General features: G+C 44.8%; 1 protein-coding gene across 2 annotated transcripts in view; it reads left to right on the top strand.

Annotated features, from left to right (window-relative positions):
- The window catches only part of DOK7 (docking protein 7), a 1,054,554-nt gene that overhangs the window by 192,056 nt on the left and 841,481 nt on the right, over nt 1–21,017 (top strand). For both annotated transcript variants that reach the window (XM_069632037.1, XM_069632036.1), the window contains exon 4: nt 9,042–9,242. In XM_069632037.1, the coding sequence (XP_069488138.1) occupies nt 9,042–9,242 (201 nt within the window). The remainder of the gene's footprint in view (nt 1–9,041; nt 9,243–21,017) is intronic.

The following is a 21,017-nucleotide window of genomic DNA, read 5'->3' as shown; positions in this document are numbered from 1 at the left end:
CACTTGGTTTCAAACGACAGACCCCCCATACTGGGCACAAATAGAAGGAGCATATTGCAAATCCCCACTATCAGACCTCCCACACATGCGGATACCAGGAAACCAGCCAAGCACAGGACCACTGACAACAACGCACAATACAATATCGAACTGGAGAGCAGCAGCTCCAAAATGGGGATGCACAGGTATCATAGGCCCACTAACCCCGATCTGGGGTAACCCTGACTTCTCCCCAGGTCTCCAGCCTCAGATCTTCACTGCATGGCGTCTGAGGGGCCTCCGAACAATCTCAGACTTCCTAGTGGGAGGCAACCCAATGACGTTCGAGAAATGCAAAACCAAATTCAAGGTCTCAGAAGCCGAAAGATTCAGATACTCCCAGATAAGGCATTGGCTATCACAGAGACCCGTTAAGGATCACCGCTCCAGAGACTTAACAGCGCTAGAACGCACACTGACAACAGCCCCACCGAAAGGGAAAATAGCCGCACTATATCGGCTCCTGGACAAACACGACACTACAATCAAAGAGAAATACATGACCAACTGGGAAAGTGATCTTGGCCGACCAATAGACGAGAGCACCTGGAACAAGATATGGACAAGGAACCATAAAAGCAGTCAATGCATTACCAACAGAGAATGCGGATACAAGATCTGCTACAGTTACTACATCACCCCTGCACAACTGCATAAAGCCAATCCGAGCATCCCACCGGGCTGCTGGAGGGGATGCAAACTGAAGGAACCTTATTCCACCTGCTATGGACATGCCCACAAGCAGCGATATACTGGCGAGAAATCCTGAACCACATAAAAGTAATAACCGGCCTCACCATCCCCTGGGACCCAGGGATAGTACTGCTGGGGGACACAGGAGACAACAAACTCCTCCTTACTGGAAACCTAGCCATCCTATGCACACATCTATTAACGGCTGCGAAAATAGCACTAGCCCGGCTATGGAAAAACCCCACAGGCCCATCAATCCCACTATGGTGGGCAAAACGCTGGGACAGAGTAGTCGCAGAAAATATTACAGCCCTACGAGTAGGGAACATGACTCGCTTCCAAAACATATGGGCCCCATTCATGGACTTCACGGAACAATTCCCAACCCTCTCCCGCAGACCATCACTCACCCGCTGGCTGGGATAATAGCAAACCCACGAGACACCACAGCGGCAAAGCCACCCTCCCTACCGCAACCCACCACGGACTAATCAGAGACACTGCCCAGTGCCCAGCCACCCCGAATATTGAATACTACTCTGTCTTACGTTAAAATGCCAATAAAATGTTATATTGAAAAAAGAAGCAAAGCAGGGCGAAATACTCTCATCAACTCGACTCATACAGGATCACACTGTTTTTTCAATCATGCGTAGTTTATATAATGCGAGATGAGTCATCTGTGACGTCATCCTACGTTGCAAACTTCGGAAACCTATCCAAGGGTGGGATTGGATTAAGGGAACATGTCTACATAAAGAATGCATGAGTGTTAGTCTCTCATTGGCGTCCCTTTGTCTGAAGGACAGACCCTGAGCTACTTCGAGTCGCATGGTATAAAGCAATCGTCACAGCAGAAAATATGGCAGCGGACTGATGTTCTGTAACATTGTATGAAAAAGTTCTTGGCAGGCTATTCTAATGGGTTGGCAACCCAAATCCAACCTTGGACATTCGGCTTTCAAGCAGCACCTACATAGAAACGAAACCCAGGTGGTTGGAGATACATCAGCTCTTTATTTGTTTCCCAATTAGGCCATCCTCTTTCATCGGTAGGCCTCTGTTTGAACATTGACCTTGCCAGTCTGCACATTCTCGGGACATCGGAGGGAGTGTAGCTACACCGCTATCTTAGCTTCAGGCCTATTGAACATCCCTTGTTTGCGAGCTCTTCATCACGTTTTGTAAGACTATGAATTTGTACATATCGACAGTGCTTTTAACCTTGTTTGATTCAACTTTTGCTGGGTGCAGTACTTCTTTTATCTTATAGAGACTTGCTCACTCTATCCCATGTTGACTTTGTGCCTTTTAATCACCCAATATTTGGCATCAGTAAATGTTCGTGTTCCTCCTAATCTTTAGAAAATATGTCCTTTCGCATAGCATGCTCGTAGACTCCCTTCCTGCTTTTTATTCATCTCTCAAAATGGCATCCTTGATTCAAAGCCTATATACTCCTCTGTTTTGCAAGGAAAACAGCTTCTGCATCGTCCCTCCATGTTTAAGATCCTGGACCCATGTTTTTGAGGTAACTGGGTTGATTGACATGAGCCGTCGTCCATGGTAGCCCTTAACGTTGAATATATACTTCTCCTAAGCAAGCTTCTATGTATTCTTTCTACCTTGTGTTTCAGCATATTTACAGTTATTTACCAGGGGGCCATTTCATTCTTCTTTGTATTCGCAAATGCTGCATCATGGAGTGCATGTTTCCATTACTGCTTCAGTTACATCGTTATTCTTAAATATTTTCATATTGTTACAACATAGGGTTATATATCTTCTTTCAGACACTGTTTTGCTGTCATAAGACTTTGTTTAATGTACATTCATATCACGCATCATTTTATTTATGGCAGCTTTTCGACAACTCGGCAAGGAACATCCTTCTTGGTAGGTTTCCTCCACTGTTTCAACATCCTCTGAATGGCTGCCTGAGTGCATATCATTTTCCATGTGCATGATTTCCCAATTGTAGCTTCTCGGCTGTTACTCTAATAGGGTGGGGGCTAGGGAGCATTGATTAGGAAGAATGCATCCACTTGCTCTTCTACATTACCACCCACTGGTCACATACAGATAGGGACCTTCTTACCAACAAAGCGTTGTGAATTCGATTTTATCAACACCCACAGATCCTCTTTACTGGTATAATCCGATTCTCGCAGGGTCTTCAATGTGTTGATAGAACTTTCCAATAATAGGCTCATCTTTTTGTGCAGCAATCAAATCTGCATCTGGGGATCTTTACTCCACTGAGCAGTTGAGAGTTCACTGCTGGCACGAGTTTGAGACCTGGTCACAGCTTTGACTTGGATGTCACCCAGCAGGGATTCTGTATTTAGGAAATCACCCTGAAGGGCTTCAGTTTTAGCCAGCTTGTCTGCCCTGTCGTTCCCATTCTTATAGGGCCGCTCTATTTTGGGATGACCCCTAATCTTTTTCCAGTAGATGGTCATCTCATTAGAGGTCACCACATCATCAATGGACTAGATCAGTTTTCCATGTTTTAAAGCTTTGTTGTTTGCACAGATCATGTCTCTATTCTTCAAGTTTATTAGGTGTTCCACAAACCCAATCCTGACATAATCAGAGTCTGTGATTATTACCAGTTTTTTTTTAGTTTTTGGTGTACTGCAGTGAGGATGCCTTGATGTACGGCCATCAACTCTGCCACCGACTACTTGAGGGTCCTATTTTGTAACCAGCACAGGGTTCCGGGGTATCATTAACACAGGCATTCCCAATGCCAGCCACTAGCTCTTACCCCTATTATTGCCAACATGGTAAGGGCACCCGTCCACATAACTTTGGGTATCCCCTGGCAAGTGTCTTCTTCATAGACCTTGTGTGGGGATGCTAAGTACGCCTCCATATTGTTTTTGGTTATTAGACTTTTTGGGCACAATCATGCAAGTCCTCCAATCCCTGCGCTAGAAGACTTATCTTGTTTTGACCATACATGACCTTCACAGGAAAGCTGTGCATGGGGATAATCCAGAAATTATTCTGGATTTACTTACATTCCTGTCACTTTGTAAGTACTGCAAGGGTTGGTGAGGAGTCTCTACGCTGATGTGCCCCCCCTGGATAAACGGGTGGTAATATTTCAATGCCCATACCGTTGCCAGGAGTGCCTTTTCACACTCGTTGAATTTTTCCTCCACAGAGGACATGTTGCTTGCGTAAGAGATAACTATGTTGACAATGTCATGCTTTTGGTACAATACCGCTGTCAGACAAGTATCTGAAAACCCTGTCTTCAAAAAGAACTCCTTATTCCTAATGAGATAAGCCAAACAAGGAGCTTGTGAAAGGATGCTTTTCACTTGTCTAACTGCCTCGGATTGCTCCGGAACCCCACTCCCACTTGACTCCAGCCTTTAATAAATGGACCATGGGTCGAGGAACCTCTGTGTAGTCTTCAATGAACTCTGGACTGTAATTATTGAGTCCACAAAGGCGTCTCAATTCTCGCAGTATTAGGGTCTTTTCATTTCAATAAGACTTCCACTTTCTTTGCCTGGGTGTTGATACCCTCAGGGGTGATTACGTGCCTGTGAAAGTTCACTCTGGTCTTACACCACTGTGCCTTTTGAAAGGACAGTTTTGAACCGGCCTCCTTCAGCTGGGCCAGAACATAGCGAATCTCTGCAATATGCTTTTCCACAGTTAAACTCTTGCTCAATACATAATTCATATAGGCCAGGTTTCCCCATTCGCCCAAATCGGGCATGGCTTTATAATGATATATATTGAACTAATTTCCAGAGTTTCTCTATCCAACTGGTGCTCTGATCCATGTTTATTGTTGCCCCCAAAGGTAAAGGCAAGCTTGTACTGGTCTTCCCTACTCATGGGTACCGTCCAGTAACCGTTGGTCAAAACAATGGCTGAAAAACGTTTGCGCCAGTCCTTCATCGATGGAGGGAAGAGGCCATCTCAACATGTGAACTTGTTTGTTTAACTCCCTCAGGTCTGCATATAGTCTCCATTGCCCATTTGGTGTTAGTATCCCCATTACTGGATTGTTAAAGATACTTGGGATCAGAAACATTATCCTACAGGATTCCAAGTTCTTGATAATCTCTGTGATTGACTCCATGGACGTGAGAGATAACCAGTATTGTTTAACAAATACTAGAGCCATCCCATGGTCTGTGGGTATGGTAGTTGAATGAATAGATGTACGTCCACAGTCATATTAATCTATTGAGACGATCTCCAGTACGTCGGTTAACAGCTGTTTCAGCTTCTATCTTGGCCCCTCAGTCTCACAGGCATCAGCAAGATTGATCTGTTTCTCGACCATCTGCCTGTAACCTGTAAAGACCTCAAGCTTAGAACTTTCAGCAGTATCCTCCAGTTTTGTGGAGAGATCTCTTTTGATGGTGTTTACCTGGGCATGAGGTTCCTTGGATTCGAGGTCGTTTTTGTTGACTCTAAATACCACCTCATTCTTCCTGATGTCACAGGTTACCTCTTCCACCCTATAAGGGCATGAGGAGTACACCAAGAAATTCTCCCATGACGGGTAATAAACATTTCTGGTGGAATAGTGTCATCGGTATCAAAATAGTTGTTTGGGATTGGTCTGATGATTCCCAAAATCAATAGAATAGTGTGGGGCCTGAACCTACATTCCAATAGAGGTGTCCGCACCCAAAGTGATACTTTGAGGGTCACAGTTATCCACCAATATTCGAGTGGGGTAGTGTTCTAGATCCACTAAAAGTGTTGGATGTAAATATAAACCTTGTTGTTGGAGGTGAGAGCTCAAATTCATGTAGGCATTATTATGTTTAAGGTTCAGGCCTCACTTCAATTTGAGGGGAATGGTGAATTGTCGTACCTGTCCTGGAAAGGTAACCTCTTCTCCCACTTGAACTTCACCTGCATAAGGTAGCAATTAAGCCGACCAGAATGTCCTTTCAGCGTTGCCAAAGCCCATAGGGTTAACCCCCAGTCGTGACCATACTTTGTTGTTAGAGTTAAGCTGATTGCAAATCAATTTAGAATGTCACTGCCCAAATAAAAGCCAGAAGGGACATCTCCATCGACCCAACAATTGTGTTCTATAATTTTGTTGCCAATGGAAATGTTTAGCATACACCTGGTAAGCAGGAAATGCTTGGAATTTGGTGTTTCCGGGCCCCCTTCCCATTTATCAATCAATTTAAATGTGGGAATGGTCTGATCTTTTTGGAGTTGCCTGAATAATCCTTTGCCGATTAAGCTTTTTTCATTACTCAGACATACTCTGATGAGCACTAGCTATTCCCCCCATTTATCTCAATAGGCACAAATAAGTCTTCGCTCTTTTTCTGAATGTCAGTCAGATTTTGGGCTGGGTTTCCATCTTCCTCTTTCAAGGGATTCAGTGTTTCTTCAGACTTTTGAATGGTATCAAATTTCAAAGTGTTCCCTTCCAGTGTGGAATACCACTTGCAACTGGGAGGAAGGGTGATTTTCAGTTGTTCAGACGAGTTCCTATCACCAGTTTGTTCTACCACAGAGATGATGGTGATCTCTGGCACTTGATGTTCTGGAAGGGGAATTCCACTTGCTGGGTACATCGCTCAATTAAATGGCAGGTGTCATTCAGGCTCACATAATTTAAACTCCTCTTGAGTTTTATGGGCCAATTATTCTGGGTCCAGAGGAATTGATTTATGCAGTCGATCAGAGGTGATAACCACCAAAGGAAATCGTTACCTAATAAACAAGGATTGCCCTTTGGAGTCACGACTATCACCGGGTGTTTTAAACAATGTTGCCCAATTTTTATTTCTAGATCTGCAGTCCCTTAACAGGAATATTGTTCCCATCAAAGTTTTGGAGTTTTCTGGGAAGAGGTATGAGGGGAATCTGGTTACTCTCCCACCTTCCTAAATTCAATTGGTCGAAAGCCTTTTTGGACGGGAGAGTGCTTGGGATCCAGTATCCACAAGAGTTGATAATTCACTCTGACCCTGTATTTTGACCGGACCATAATATCTGTCCTCTTTTTCCTCAAGTATACAAATAAAGTCTGAGTTATTGGCCAGCTTTGCGGTCATTTTCTTAATATTGAACTCCGACCCTGTGTGATCTTGGGAGAATTTCCATGTCGGAGATCAGGAACCTGTAGGACGGAATTTACATTTTTGCAATATTTGTAGTTCGCAGATCCTCTTTCTCCCTAGATTCTTTTCTGCCCACTTTTGTCTGAAGACAGTTCTCAGAACCTGTTTGTGGGAGGGATACCTCTACAGTCTCAGTATGATCTGGCTACCATGGTTGGGGTCTAGGAATCTCTCAATCTGGGTCGGTCCCCATACGCATCCTGTCGGACTCAGGGCCTTTTGGGAGGGAGGCCTCCTTTAAAATTTGACCTTAGATTATATGCAGTTTTCTCCTGCACCATGCCATTAAAGTCTTGAAATACAAAATATAGTTTCTCCATCCATTCTCGCAGTTTCTTTTAAAACAGTTTTGACAAGCCACCAGATACCTTAGTGCGTGCCTTTGAATTCACTTCTGCAGTGTAGTTTAATTTTCCATGTGTTCATTTCCTTTCAAGTTGCAGATTGCACACATTTCTCCTTGCAGCCCTGTTTTAGTAAACTGTACTCTGACTGTTTCGCCTAGTCCTTCAAATACAGGGCCCATTTAATTTTGTTTTTTCTTTTTCTGACAAACCTGTTGGGGTATTAGGCAGTGTTAAAATGGCCATGCTGGCCTTTCGGTCTGCCAGTCAACAATGTGCTTTCAAATTACAAGAAGGTATTTCTGCACTTTTAGGCCTCAGTCAACCAGATGCAGTTTCCTTTTGTCTTGGGGCCATATTTTCCCCACAAAAGGTATGAGCTTAAAATATGCTTGACAGAGGCCTGTTATATCTGGTCTGCTTGTCTGTCTAGAGCTCCTTCCACTTACACATAAATGGCCTACATCAAAGGAAAATCAGGTAATGGGCTAAACAATGCCACAAGCATGTGAGAAGGCACACCTTTTCACAGAATACTGCAGCGATATAGGATGGTTTGTCCAGGATCACTGTATCACCTGTTGGCAAAGCCAGGATACAAACATGAACACTGTGGTTCCACAGTCTTGAAGTTGGATGCCTAATATCCTCTCTAGACTAACACTTTATGCTCCTCATTGGGGGCAGGCTGCTTAGGTTTTACTACCCCCAGTCCCTAGACCATCAGCATACGGATTCTGTTAATTTATATTGCAACCGCTATCTGGTGCAGGTACATTGGTGATAAAAGCACCTGTTATGCTACAAAACAAAGTACATATACATGCAGGTTTATCAACTTTAGACATAGGAAACATAAATCTCTGCAATGAGTGCTTAACACACTCAGCTGTCTTACGAGCAAGCACATCACTCAAACTTATCAATATGTCTTTCAACTTTGACATTGCACGTGATTAGTATAATCCCCCTAGAAGGGTGGAGATGCTACATGGATTATGTGCTGAACACACACACTATGAATACCACAGTGAACACAAAAATCATTACATGATGAACTAATCGGAGCAGAATGCACTTGTCAACAACAGACAGGCAATTGGTTTAGAGCCTCATCAGCATGTCATACAATGCCCTGGCATGTGCTTTTCATGTTTGGTGAACAATGGGAACTGACTTCTTTAGATTAGGTATCCTTGTCCACATCCCCACCTCCCAGTTGGGAGCCTGGGGCAAATGGCCGTTTTTCCCTCCCATAAAGATATCTCTGCGATGAATGGTGCTGTTTCATGTTAAATTTAGAGATGCACTGGAAGAACAGCTTTAGGGCATCAGTAAACATTCACTACAGTACATCATAGAACATATTGAACAGATGATTGAGTTCAACTATAAGTCGCATATATTTTCAAAGGTACTCATGATCAACTTTAGCATCAAATGCTCTTAATGTGTATTGGGGAAGATTCTCAACCCCCATTAGATTGGAGCAAGTAGCGATTATAAGGCAATACTGTATATCCTTTTAGAAATTGCCACTCCTAATAAAAACATAGTTGGAGAGTCAGCTATGATATGGAAATTCAAAAAAAAAGTGAAGCTGCTCTAAGAAAGAGCCAGCGTAATAGAGAGGCAATCTGTGATATTGTTTACACGTAACTTTGCAGAGAGTGTTGAAGTTTTCAATAATTACTTTGTTGAATATGGTGAGGCCAGCCTGAATAGGCACATTTTTGGTCAGTTAGGTAGGCGAATATTTGCTAAGTGTGATTCACAAAAGTCTGCCATTGCTTAGTATCTGTCCAGCATAATGAGCATTTCCTGTCTTGTTGAACAGTGCACCGATTTCATGTTGGCGTCCTGCCCGGCACCAAACTGGAATGCGGCCCTGCTACTCTTCACATCTGCAATGACATCCTTGTGCTCGCACGAGACCTTCCCCCTGTAGTCATTGGGCAGTGGAAGCTGACTGATCTGCGCCGCTACGGATCTGTGCCCAATGGGTTTGTCTTCGAAGGTGGAACAAGGTGTGGGTACTGTAAGTACAAACCCGTCTTTGCCTTTGGCTCAAATCTCATTGTTTACCATTTGGTTGGAAAAAGCTTATTTTTTTTAGCAGTTCATGCTGTACATTTACATTTGCTTTAATCATTAGCCTAGTGCATCATTAAGATCATAAAGCATTACTCATTTGAAAACGTGAGGCCATCTAATTATAGCTGTTTGGACATATTTTGTCAACGCCTTATCTGCGTGTGTTGACATCGCTATGCAGTAGTAGCGTCGAACACTCAGTTGTCAAACAAATCACAAAACACAAACTCAATCTCATTACAGTAATGTGTGTATTTTGTATATGTGCAGTGTGCTCTTAATTCACACAAAAAACACCCTTATGCTATTAAATGCGCCCTGCTAGCGCGCTGGAAAGCCTGGGGCCAGCACAAGAGCGGGGTGCATTAAATAATAGGGCACCTCCCTCACCTTCTTCCACCACGCCAGCTCGGGTGAGCCCTTGAAAAACTCCCCCGAGCTGGCGTGGCGGGGGCTAATGGCACCCCGGGCGGTTGCTGAGGCAGCCCTGCACTAAGGCTGGCCCTGCTTGGACCATTAACACGCATTTAGGTGTGCAAAATTGGAGCATGAAATGAGTGGCCAAGTAGCGGTGCTGCAAATGAGAGAAACATCCACATTTGGGTGGTAAGCCTTCAGAAGGTTTGGTTATTTACAAAACGGGAGCAAATTATTTGATCCCGCTGTCTCTGTTCAAAAGTGTCCCTTGTTCCTACCATGCTACCTTTTTTAAGGTTCTGCTAACAGGAGAACTCTTCTGTTAGTAGGCACCTTTGTAAGTGCAGAGAAAATTGCAAGCTTTTTCTCATAGAGCTTGCCCATGAGGAAGGACCCATACTCTCCACCCGGCCTACCCAATGTACATTTTCACATCCGTTGTCACTTGCAGCCTGCACAACATGCACATTGAATGCGCAGTATACAGAGAAATATATTTCGAAGGGATTGTGTCCTCCGACGTATTCCTTATCTTTGATAATACGTTTCCAGTTTGATGGCCTCGGAATTTATTTCTGTAGAGGGCGCTGCGCGTCGACGTCCGCCGAGTCGATGTCCCTCGACGGCCACCGTATCGGCGCCGACGTCACCATGCCCATAAATAGCCACGCGCTGCGCCTGTTGCTCAGTTCCGTTTTTCCGCGCTTCGTGGGGCCTCGGAACGTCGTTGCTCAGTTCAGTCAGGTTTAATATCCATTTTGTCTCAAAATATTCCTTATCGTTCTCGATGGCTTCTTCATCAGAACCGACGACGCCGCGATCCGGCTTCAAGAAATGTCGAGACTGCGGTAAAAAAATGTCAATAACGGATCCACACAGGGTCTGTTTTTGGTGCTTGGGGTCCGAGCAACATTGTTCGGAGTGTGAGGACTGCATGTCCATGACGGCGAAAGCCCTGAAGGAGCGAAAGGGGAAACATGAGAGAGGTAAGTCAGCCAAATCCTCCTCGAAGGTTTCGTCGGCTGAGTCGAGGCATTCGTCTCCTCGCCGTCGAAAACACTCCCATTCTAGATCTCGAAGCAGCTCCCACCATTCGTCGAGATCTAGACACTCAAAAAAGAGATGTCGAAGGTCCCATTCCTCGTCGTCTTCTGTGTCCCCAGAAAGAGTTTCCTGTCCCACCAAACACAGTTCTCAAGCTGAGTGAGAGGAATTCAGAAAGAAAATGTTAAGCGTCTTCGAGAACGCGGCCTCGACCCCCTCGAAGACAGCTGAGGGTGATACCCCGGGTGAAAAACCCAAAAAATCAAAACGCCGCCAGTCGCAGCACCCGGCAAAACATTCCACCCGAGAGCGCCATGAGCCATCGGGTAAGAAGGCACCGTCTTCAACGCCGCCGTCGAAGGTTCCTTCGACGCCGTCGTCGAAGATTCCTTCAACGCACGGATCGCCGCCGTTGTAGAAGGCTTCCTCGATGCATCGGTCAATCGACTCGACGTCGACATCGATGAAAGAGAGGACCAAGGCTCCACAGCCAACAGTGATTTCAAGGGCCTCTGGCACGACGCCGAGACCGTTGTTGATGCCCTCGAGTAGGATCCGGATCCTCTAAGTTCTTCGAGACCCCTTCCAGTTTTTTCGACGCCGTTTTCGGCGCCTTCGAAGCCGGTTACATCGGCTTCGACGACATTGACATTTTCTCGTCCAATAACGACGAGTTTAGCTCCTTTGGCCCTAGAGATGGGCTTTACTCCATATCAGAGATCAGAATACCCTGGTCTTTCTTCAATTTATGAAGAAGGGGAAGACTCTGACCAGGAAACATTTGGTTTTCAAAGAACCACACTGCCTACTGCAGTGGATTTCACCTCTGAAGAAAGAAGGCTGAAGGATCTACATGAGTCACTTCATGAGGCAAGTGGACTGGACACTTCCCCAGAAGTGGCATTTGTAAAACCAGACCCAGGGGAACATGCCGAAACACCATATAGAACCCTGATGGCAAGAATAATTGAGTTTATGGGTTGGTCTGCGCCTTCACCTGTTTTCCAACAGGATGATCTGACAGATATATTGGACAAAGGCCCACAGGAGGACCCGGTGGTCCCCTTCCATGCAGCCCTACAACGAAAAATTGCATCCAATTGGGAAACTCCCGAAGTTATCCCAGCAGTCAATAAAAGATTGTCGACAAAGTATAGGGTAGCGGCTGCTGACCCTGAATACCTGTCAAAACACCCGACCCCAGAGAGCCTGGTGGTTCAAGCGGCAACTTCATCCAGCAGTAGGACTGCTTACCCTACTGTCCCATAGGATAGGGATGACAAGAGGTACGACTCTATGGCAAAGAAGGTCTTCTCTGCCTGTAGTTTGGCGTTGAAATCCATCAACGCCACCTGTACGCTCGCCAGGTTCAGTCACACACTATGGGAGTATGCTTCATCGGCGGCTGACTGCATACCCGAAGGAGAGGAAAAGGAAGCCTTCCTTAACATCATTAAAGATGGCAAAGATGCCATGTGCGAATCACTTCAAATGGGCATCGATTCCGCTGACAGTATCAGCAGGGCCATGGCGGCAAGTACAACAATCCGCAGGCATGCGTGGTTGCGAAAGTCGGGTTTTGCCCCTGATGTACAGGCCAGACTTTTGAATATGCCCTTTGACGGCTCTTCATTATTCGGGGAAAAGGCTGATGACAGTCTGGAAAAGTTACAGACTTCTAAAGCAGCAGCAAAATCTTTAGGAGCTGCTATCCGCCAAACTCCTTTTCGCCACTCAGGAACCTCTGGAAGAGGAAAGTCCTTTCGCTATTATTCCGCATTCGGGAAAGGCAGAGGACGGCCGGCTCAAAGAGGCCAAAGGAGATCCACCCGAGGTGGACGGGTCAAAAGGACTAAGACCCCAGCAGCAGCAGGTGCCTCTTTACCCTTGGCATCTGCATCAGCCACCCCAAACCACTCTGAGGCCTTCACACACAAGACACCTGTAGGGGCCAGGTTAACTCACCATCTGACGGAATGGCAGGCTATAACGTCAGATGCTTGGGCGTTGGAGACAGTTGCCCAAGGTTACTGCCTACCCTTTCTACACATCCCTCAGAGTCATACACTGGGGAACAGCTCCCTAAAAGTTCCAGATCCGCTCCTCTTGCAGGAAATTTTGGACCTGCTAGAGAAAGGTGCCATAGAACCGGTACCTGTAGCGGACAGGAACAAGAGCTGGTACTCCCCCTACTTTCTCATACCAAAGAAAGACGGAGGACTGAGACCCATCCTGGACTTAGGAGAATTGAACAAGTTCCTCAGGAAGGACAAGTTCAAGATGGTAACTCTCTCTCAGATCCTTCAGGCCCTCCAGCTCCAGGACTGGCTGCTATCTCTGGACCTTCAGGATGCTTATTTCCATGTGCCAATCCATCTCAAGCACAGGAAATACCTGAGGTTTGCAATTGGCAACTCTCATTATCAATTTCGAGTTCTGCCATTTGGGCTGACCTCCGCCCTGAGGGTCTTCACCAAGCTGATGTCGGTAGTGGCGGCGAGTCTAAGGAGGGAAGGGATCCATGTCTATCCCTACCTAGACGATTGGCTGATCAGGGCCGTATCTTCGGAGCAGTCCCAGACCCAGCTAGATTATGTCTGCCTCTTCCTTCACAGACCTGGCTTCTCCCTCAATTTAAAGAAGTCACAGATGATACCATCTCAGAGACTCCAGTTCATTGGAGCGGTCCTGGACACTTCCCTGGGAAAAGCCTTGCCACCAGAGGTGAGGGCTCAAGATATTCTACAGATGATCACCAAGTTTCAAAATGCCCAGCGTCTCCCAGCCTTCGACTTTTTGAGGTTGCTAGGCCTCATGGCATCCTGCATCTTCCTTGTGCCAGAGGCTCGCCTGAGAATGAGATCTCTTCAGTGGGCACTGAGAAATCGGTGGTCAGAGTTCTCAGGGAGAACGACAGACCTCCTCCGGATTCCGGACAAGGTAGCCCACGACCTTCAATGGTGGGCCTAGCCAGAGAACATCTTGAAAGGAGAACTGTTTTGGCAACCATGGCCGGAGATACCAGTAGTCACAGACGCCTCGCTCACAGGGTGGGGAGCCCATGCCAACGACTTGACCATCAGCGGTCATTGGTCTCCATCGGAGTCCAGACTACATATCAACCTATTAGAGCTCAGAGCGATCAGACTAGCGCTGAAAGCTTTCCTGCCATCAGTACAGGGGAGAAATGTCCTGATAATGACGGACAACACGGTGGCCATGCACTACCTCAACAAAAGAGGAGGTGTAGGATCACTGCCACTGTGCAGAGAGGCAATGCAGCTCTGGTTGTGGGCAATTCGGGGAGGAATCTCTCTATCGGCAGTCCACCTAGCTGGAGAGAAGAATTTGACAGCGGACACTCTGAGCAGTCAGAGCATAGTCTCCCACGAGTGGGAGCTAGCTCAGGAAGTCCTTCAAGAGATCTTCGCCCTTTGGGGAACCCCTCAGGTGGATCTGTTCGCCACAACAGGAAGTGCGATCTGTTCTGTTCAAGGGAATTTCCCCCGAGAGGAGCTCTAGGAGATGCGTTCGTAGTGGACTGGGAGTTTCCACTCCTTTACGCGTTCCTACCAGTCCCTGTTATTCCTCAAATGATCAGGAGGTTGAGAAGATTCCGGAAAACCATGATCCTAATTGCCCCGGATTGGGCCAGGAGAACGTGGTACCCGGACCTTCTAGATATGTCCATCTGCCCTCCAATCCGTCTTCCACTCAAAGAGAATCTTCTATCGCAGAAGGGAGGTCAGGTTCTCCATCCAGACACCAGAACCCTCAACCTTCACGCTTGGCTTCTGAAAGGTTGAGGTACAAGGATTGGGATCTCCCTGATGACGTCATGGAGGTGTCGCTTTCGGCCAGAAGACCAGCAACAAAGTCTTTATACCGCTGCCGTTGGAACAAGTTTTGCAGCTTGTGTAGGGAAGAGAATGTCAACCCTTTTTCATGTGGTACACCAACGGTGTTATCGTTTCTACTCTACTTGGCAAACTCAGGCCTTCAAGTTGGCACTGTAAAAGGCTATCTCGCAGCGCTTTCTATCTTCAAGCACACTGCGGAGGAACCATCGTATTTCAAAATTCCTCTAGTGGTACAATTTCTCAAGGGTCTAACTAATGTTTACCCTCCAAAACCATTCCAGGTTCCATTATGGGACTTAAATTTAGTCTTAAACTTCTTAATGGGCACTCCATTTGAACCTCTTCACTCTTGCGCATTGAGATTTCTCACACTTAAAACTGTTCTACTGGTAGCACTAACATCTGCTAGGAGGGTAAGTGAGCTACAAGCTCTCTCCTGTAAACCCCCACATACAATCTTCCACAAGGACAAGGTTGTCCTACAGGTGAAGCTGAATTTCCTCCCAAAGGTGGTTTCTGAATCCCATACTCAGAAAATTACCTTGCCTTCATTCTACCCTCCTCCCCATCCGGGGAAAGAGGAGGAAAGGCTACACAGGCTGGACCCTAGGCGAGCTCTCAGCTTTTACATCAGCAGAATGGCTAGGATCAGGCAAGCAGACCAACTGTTTGTAGGATACTCAGGTCACAAGTTGGGACTACCCATAACAAAACAAACCATCTCCAGGTGGATTATTTTGGCCATCCTGGAATGTTATAGACTAGCAGGGAAAGAGCTACCCCAAAATCTCAGGGCTCATTCAACCAGGGGTATCGCAGCCTCTTCGGCTCTCCAGAGAGGGGTACCGGTCCGGGACATATGTGCGGCTGCCACATGGTCGTCCGCACATACATTCACAAAATTTTACAATCTGGATTTCTCCACTGCTCAAGAGACCAGATTTGGCAAGGCCGTATTACATTCGGTCCATTCCTAAAGGGATACATAACACTATCACTCCCTCCTCCAATTACATACCACTGCTATGGGAGTCTATCAAAGATAAGGAATACGTCGGAGGACACAATCCCTTCGAAGAACAAGTTACTGCTTACCTAGTAACGTTCTTTTGACGGGATGTTCCTCCAACGTATTCCTTATCGCCTCTCCCATCCATCCCCGCAGTGATAACTTCCCTTGTGGTTGCAGCTTTCGCTCCTTCAAGGTTACTAACCGATTCAGGCATGTCTTTTCTTATGCTACAAAACGGAACTGAGCAACGGGCGCAGCGCATGGCTATTTATGGGCATGGTGACGTTGGCGCCAATACGGTGGCCGTCGAGGGACATCGACTTGGCGGACGTCGACGCGCAGCGCCCTGTACAGAAAAAAGTTCCGAGGGCAGCAAGCTGGAAACGTATTATCAAAGATAATGAATACATCAGAGGAACATCCGTTGAAAGAACATTACTAGGTAAGAAGTAACTTGTTCACCAATTTCCAGAAATACACACTTTACACCTACTATCGAGCTTATCTGAACTTTGCCCTGACATATTTGTATGAATCTGGTCCTTAAATGTTTGTGTATGCGAAAATCGAATGTTACCCATGCTTGTACGGCTTACTGTGGTATATTGTCCAGAAACAATGCATTTCTGCTGCTTGAATGATTTTGGAAATCAAAACCTACTTTAATCTTTTGTCATTTCACAAAGGTGTTTTGTTTTATGTAATTGAAATGCTCATTTCAGAGGGATCTGGCATGTTATGAGCCAATATCCAGAGTCACTGTAATAATGTGACATGGATCGAAGGTGTTTTGAATTCACCAGAAAAGAGGCAGTCTTAGTGAACCCTGATGCATAGAGAACTTCAGAAAATTTCCTGATGCAATCCGCTCAAGTCTGCCAAATTCTACAGGCAAATATTTTTGAGTAAGTTCAGCCTCAAATTGTCTTTTATTCTGCTAGAACTGGAAACACTTAATGGAAAGACATTCTAAAGCATGGTTTCTGAAGAAAGAGGGAGGGACTGAGGATATGGTGAAAGGGCTAGGGAACTAGTGGTAGCGAAAATGAGTAAAAAAGAGTGAGAGGCAGCGTGTTTTTGGTGGGGTTCAACAATGCAGGAATCGAAATTGGTATTTTATGAGCAGGAGTTAAGAGCAGCTCCTCAGGCATCAGGTATCAGGCATCATCCAGCAAGCAAGGGCTAGCTGACCAGAGGGATAGATAACGCAAATCTAAGACCCACATGAGATGCAAAGTAGCAGTTTTTTGCCATCATATATGACCTGCTGTGCTTTAAATGTCTTCCAAAAGTGTTGTATTGCTCCTTTACACCCATTCTCAAGCACAAAGAGTTAGCGTGACATAGGCATGTCTGCATGACAACGGTTGGCCCATTTTCCAGCTATTTCGATCAGTGACATTGGTCACCACTCTCACTTGAGATGTTCAACGTTATGTATTTCTCCTCTGTTCAAATTTTCTAACGAGGAATCAGTATTAATACAGTCATGTGCTAATGACTTCTACCACTCGATGATGGTGTCCGCAGAGCTGTGCATCCTAAGCACTGGATATCAACAGGGAATGATAAAGTCAGAGCTCTCTCTGGCACAATGGGGTTAGGATGGATTCATTTTCTGGCCTTATCCCAGCAAAGCTCAGGAAAATACATAGGGCTATAGCTGGCAGTACTGCCAGCTGTGGTAATATACCTGCATACAGCTCCACTACAGAGATAGCCCGTACATTTTGTGAAACACAGTTTAAATTGTTACATTTGCTAATTAGTAAGAAACCTTTAAGATCAGCTCGAACTGATCTTATTTTTAGTGGTACGTATGATAATGATATTGTAGATATTCTTTGTAATTAGATATGGCAACGTTTATAACAGAAGTGCAGCAAACAGATTTTTCATGGGATGGAAGCTTAATTATGATCATTCTCGGTAAAAACATTAATTTGAAGAGTATACAAAACACTTGCCAAAAAGGATCCTTGCAGCCTTATATCGAAAAATTCCCAGATAGTCGCTGTGCAAAATTTTATTTTGTTTCAACTTTCTAACGACTAACTATGTACTAGGCGATTGGCAGGCAATCTGCTGTATTTTTTGAAAAATTAAGAATATTTTGAAACTTTGAAACATATATATTAAATGTTCTTTTTGATACATTTAAGGATGTTCATTTGAAAAAAAGTTGTATATAATGAAGTGATGTTGGATAATGAAATGTTTTCATCAACATTTATATGTGGAAAGCAAATATTGCTAATTAGCGCAATGTATTTTCTATTTAGGTATTAGTTTCTATTTATGTACTCTATTTAAGGAGGACTTGTGCAAGGTTTGATATAAACCAAGACAAAGTAAATTAAAAAAACATATAATACTTAGAAGTCCTAACTTTTTCGACATAGGGAGCTGTTTCTCGATGGTGTCGAGTCAATGTCCCTCGAAGGCTTTTGTCCAGGGTGACATCATCAGAGATCATATGTAGCATGCGTGGTGCCCGTTGGCCTCAGTTCAATTTTTCCGGGACTGGTTTTGCTTCGTCTAACGAGAATTGGCATGCCTCATCGTCTAACGACTTGTTTTCAAGAAATTCTTTGCAAAATCCTTTGTGATGCCTTCATCCTTGATGCCTTCAACACCAAAACCCGGTTTCAAAAATGCCGGGACTTCAGGTCCAAGATGTCCCTTAAGCACCTGCACCTTGTCTGTTTTTGGTGCCTTGGTGAGGACCATGACACGGCCAACTGTTCAAAATGTCAATCCATGACAGGAAAGGCCTTCAGGGAGCGGAAGGGGAAACTCCAGGTTGGAAGATTACCCAAATCCACTAAGCCCCGACCTGCTAAGTCTTCGACTGACGAGTCGAGAGGAGACTCTCCTCGAAGGAAGAATGCAAAGTGCTCTAGGTCTAAGAGTAGTTCGCACCACTCATCGTCGTCGGTGAAAAAGTTGAAGAGGAGGCACCGGAGGTTGCCTTCATCGACGTCTTCCTCCGACGATATACCCAAAAGGGACGCATGTCCCACAAAAACCTACATATGCAGAATGGGAAGTTTTCCAAAAGGAAATGATAAATAAATTTGAAAAACAGGGTCATGCTCCTACCAAGCCTTCTGAGCAAGCTGGTAAGGATAGGTCTCGGTCAAAATCCTGCGCGCCCTCGAGCCCTGGAAAATGGCCTGACAAACATCGATAGCCCTTGAGGCCCCTGTATGATGAAAAGCATGAAGAAAAATCTAGAGGTCCTCGACGCCTTCAAAACCGTCGACGCCAACGGTGTCCTCGACGGCTGCTAGACCTTTGATGACGACGGTGTCATCGACATCCATCAGGATCTCGACGTCGACCACTTTGAAGACAGCTACGCCTCATACGCTTTCATTTTGTAATGATGACTCTTGCGATTTCACAACACTTTTGATTCTAGACCTCTGCATTGGACAGATATAGGCAATATCTTTTTTTAATGCATTATAAAATTCTAATTCTAATTAAAGTGGGCATGTCAGGGCTTGTAATATGAGTGACTAACAGGCCCCAACGTAAAGCCTTTCATTAACTCCAGATGGCATATTTTATGAGGAGGCAGATTTTAGAGCTGAAATACCAGAGTGTAATCATTTTGCTGTGAAACTACACAGTTGGAAAACAATCCTGTTCATCTTGTGCCCAACTCAGATCTTTATCAGTTGGAGGACTATGTCTTTGGCTCTACTGGAATGCAAAGGTGTATATATAAGCTATTTTTGTAAGTACTGAGCAAATTATCGTTTTGTTGTACATGGCCTAATATGTTCTTTTGATGAAAGATAAATATGTTTACTTTCTGCAAATGGCTGAACTAATCCCCTGTGGTCACAAACCTCACGGGTCAGTAATGTGTTCTCATGTAAAATGAATAAAGGTTTAGCTTGTATTAGACTCACTGAAGCAGCAGCAAAATAAGCATTGGGACAGAGATCAAAGATGAATGTATTCCCTGTTCAAATTCTAACAATCTAACATGTAATTATGGACATTTGATACATTTAAAATGTGCTTTTCTCCATGTATAGTTACAACACAATCATTTCTTTGACATATACTCTCAAAATGATAATACTCTGTGTAAATCTTGTTACTGATGGAAAAAGAAGATCTTTTTACATTGGACACTATTTTACATTCTTTGAATGAAATACATTGCAGCATTAAAGCAAAATCATGTACAATGTTTGCTTCAGAGAGTACATGGCATTCATGTTTATGAAATTACAGTTGAATACATTGGCTGGTGTCGTTTTTAAACTAGACCTTTCAGTGTTACTAACTAGGTTCTCTTTAAATATTTGACAGTGTTTTTCCAGGGGATGTAGACGAAAGTGCCAGTTATTTGGCTTTCAGGCTTTTGGCTATGCATGTCCAGTTCACCATATATTTATTATACATAGTTCATGATGAGCTCTGCACTATTTGCAGGAAATGGTGTTATTATTAATGTATCTGATGTGTACCTCTGCATTTCACTGGCTCTATATTTCTTGTTTGTGGAGTTTGGTGAGCTATTTTATGTTTTAAATTTGTAAATGACTACACTTTTGGTTCTTGATTGAAGAAAAAGTACACACTATGTAAACACATCAAGGCACCATGTCAGCATTTCACGCTCTGATTTCACCAGTCTCTGTCGTCCTTTATCGTTTACCTACATACCTTTTAGGGGCTGGGGTCCTCCTCACACCTCGTAGGGTCTCATCAGTCAGAGGAGTTTATATCTCAAGAGTATTCATTCCCTACAGGTTGATCATAGCCCAGTGGCTTAGAAGGGCATTGAAATAGTCTTCCAGAAATTGGCCTTCAGTTATCCTCTGGGGTAAGTCAGAAGGCATAACGTAGGACAGTGACTGGAGGAATCCACTCTCCTGTGAAGAGGATGTGGAAGAGAGCATTTGTAATGTCCTGGCATACCCACTGGTCCTTGTAGTTTCCCTTACTGAAAGGTCAAGTGGTACTTTCCATGAAAATGGTAATTTCCGTCGCCCTGAAAAACGTGGTATTTTCAAACATAACATTCTCCCTTCCAACCCGCCTCCCAGCCCGCACTCCAACTCGGATTGGCTTTTGGAGCCTAGACTATCGCACCTAGAGTACGTCCGCTCTCCAGGCTGCCTGTTTTGGTCCCTGTTAGTCAGAAACCTGTGCAGTTCCCTCTGGGACCACTGCAAAAGATTTAAGACTACAGGTGTTTGGCAGTAAACCCACTTGGTAGCAGTCTGTACCACACAGATTCACTTGGTAGCTGTGGCTGAGCAGTCAGACTTCCCTCAAGAAGAGTTAGGCAGTATACAGAGTATTCACAATAGGTCGAGAGAATACAATAGAACAAGTAAACACTGACCAGGGATTGGTG

This window comes from Ambystoma mexicanum, chromosome 6q (assembly GCF_040938575.1).
Source record: "Ambystoma mexicanum isolate Mex_15411 chromosome 6q, UKY_AmexF1_1, whole genome shotgun sequence".
In the NCBI taxonomy this organism is placed as follows: Eukaryota; Metazoa; Chordata; class Amphibia; order Caudata; family Ambystomatidae; genus Ambystoma; species Ambystoma mexicanum.
Note: the sequence above shows the minus strand (reverse complement) of the source record. Positions and strands in the feature narration are given on the sequence as shown.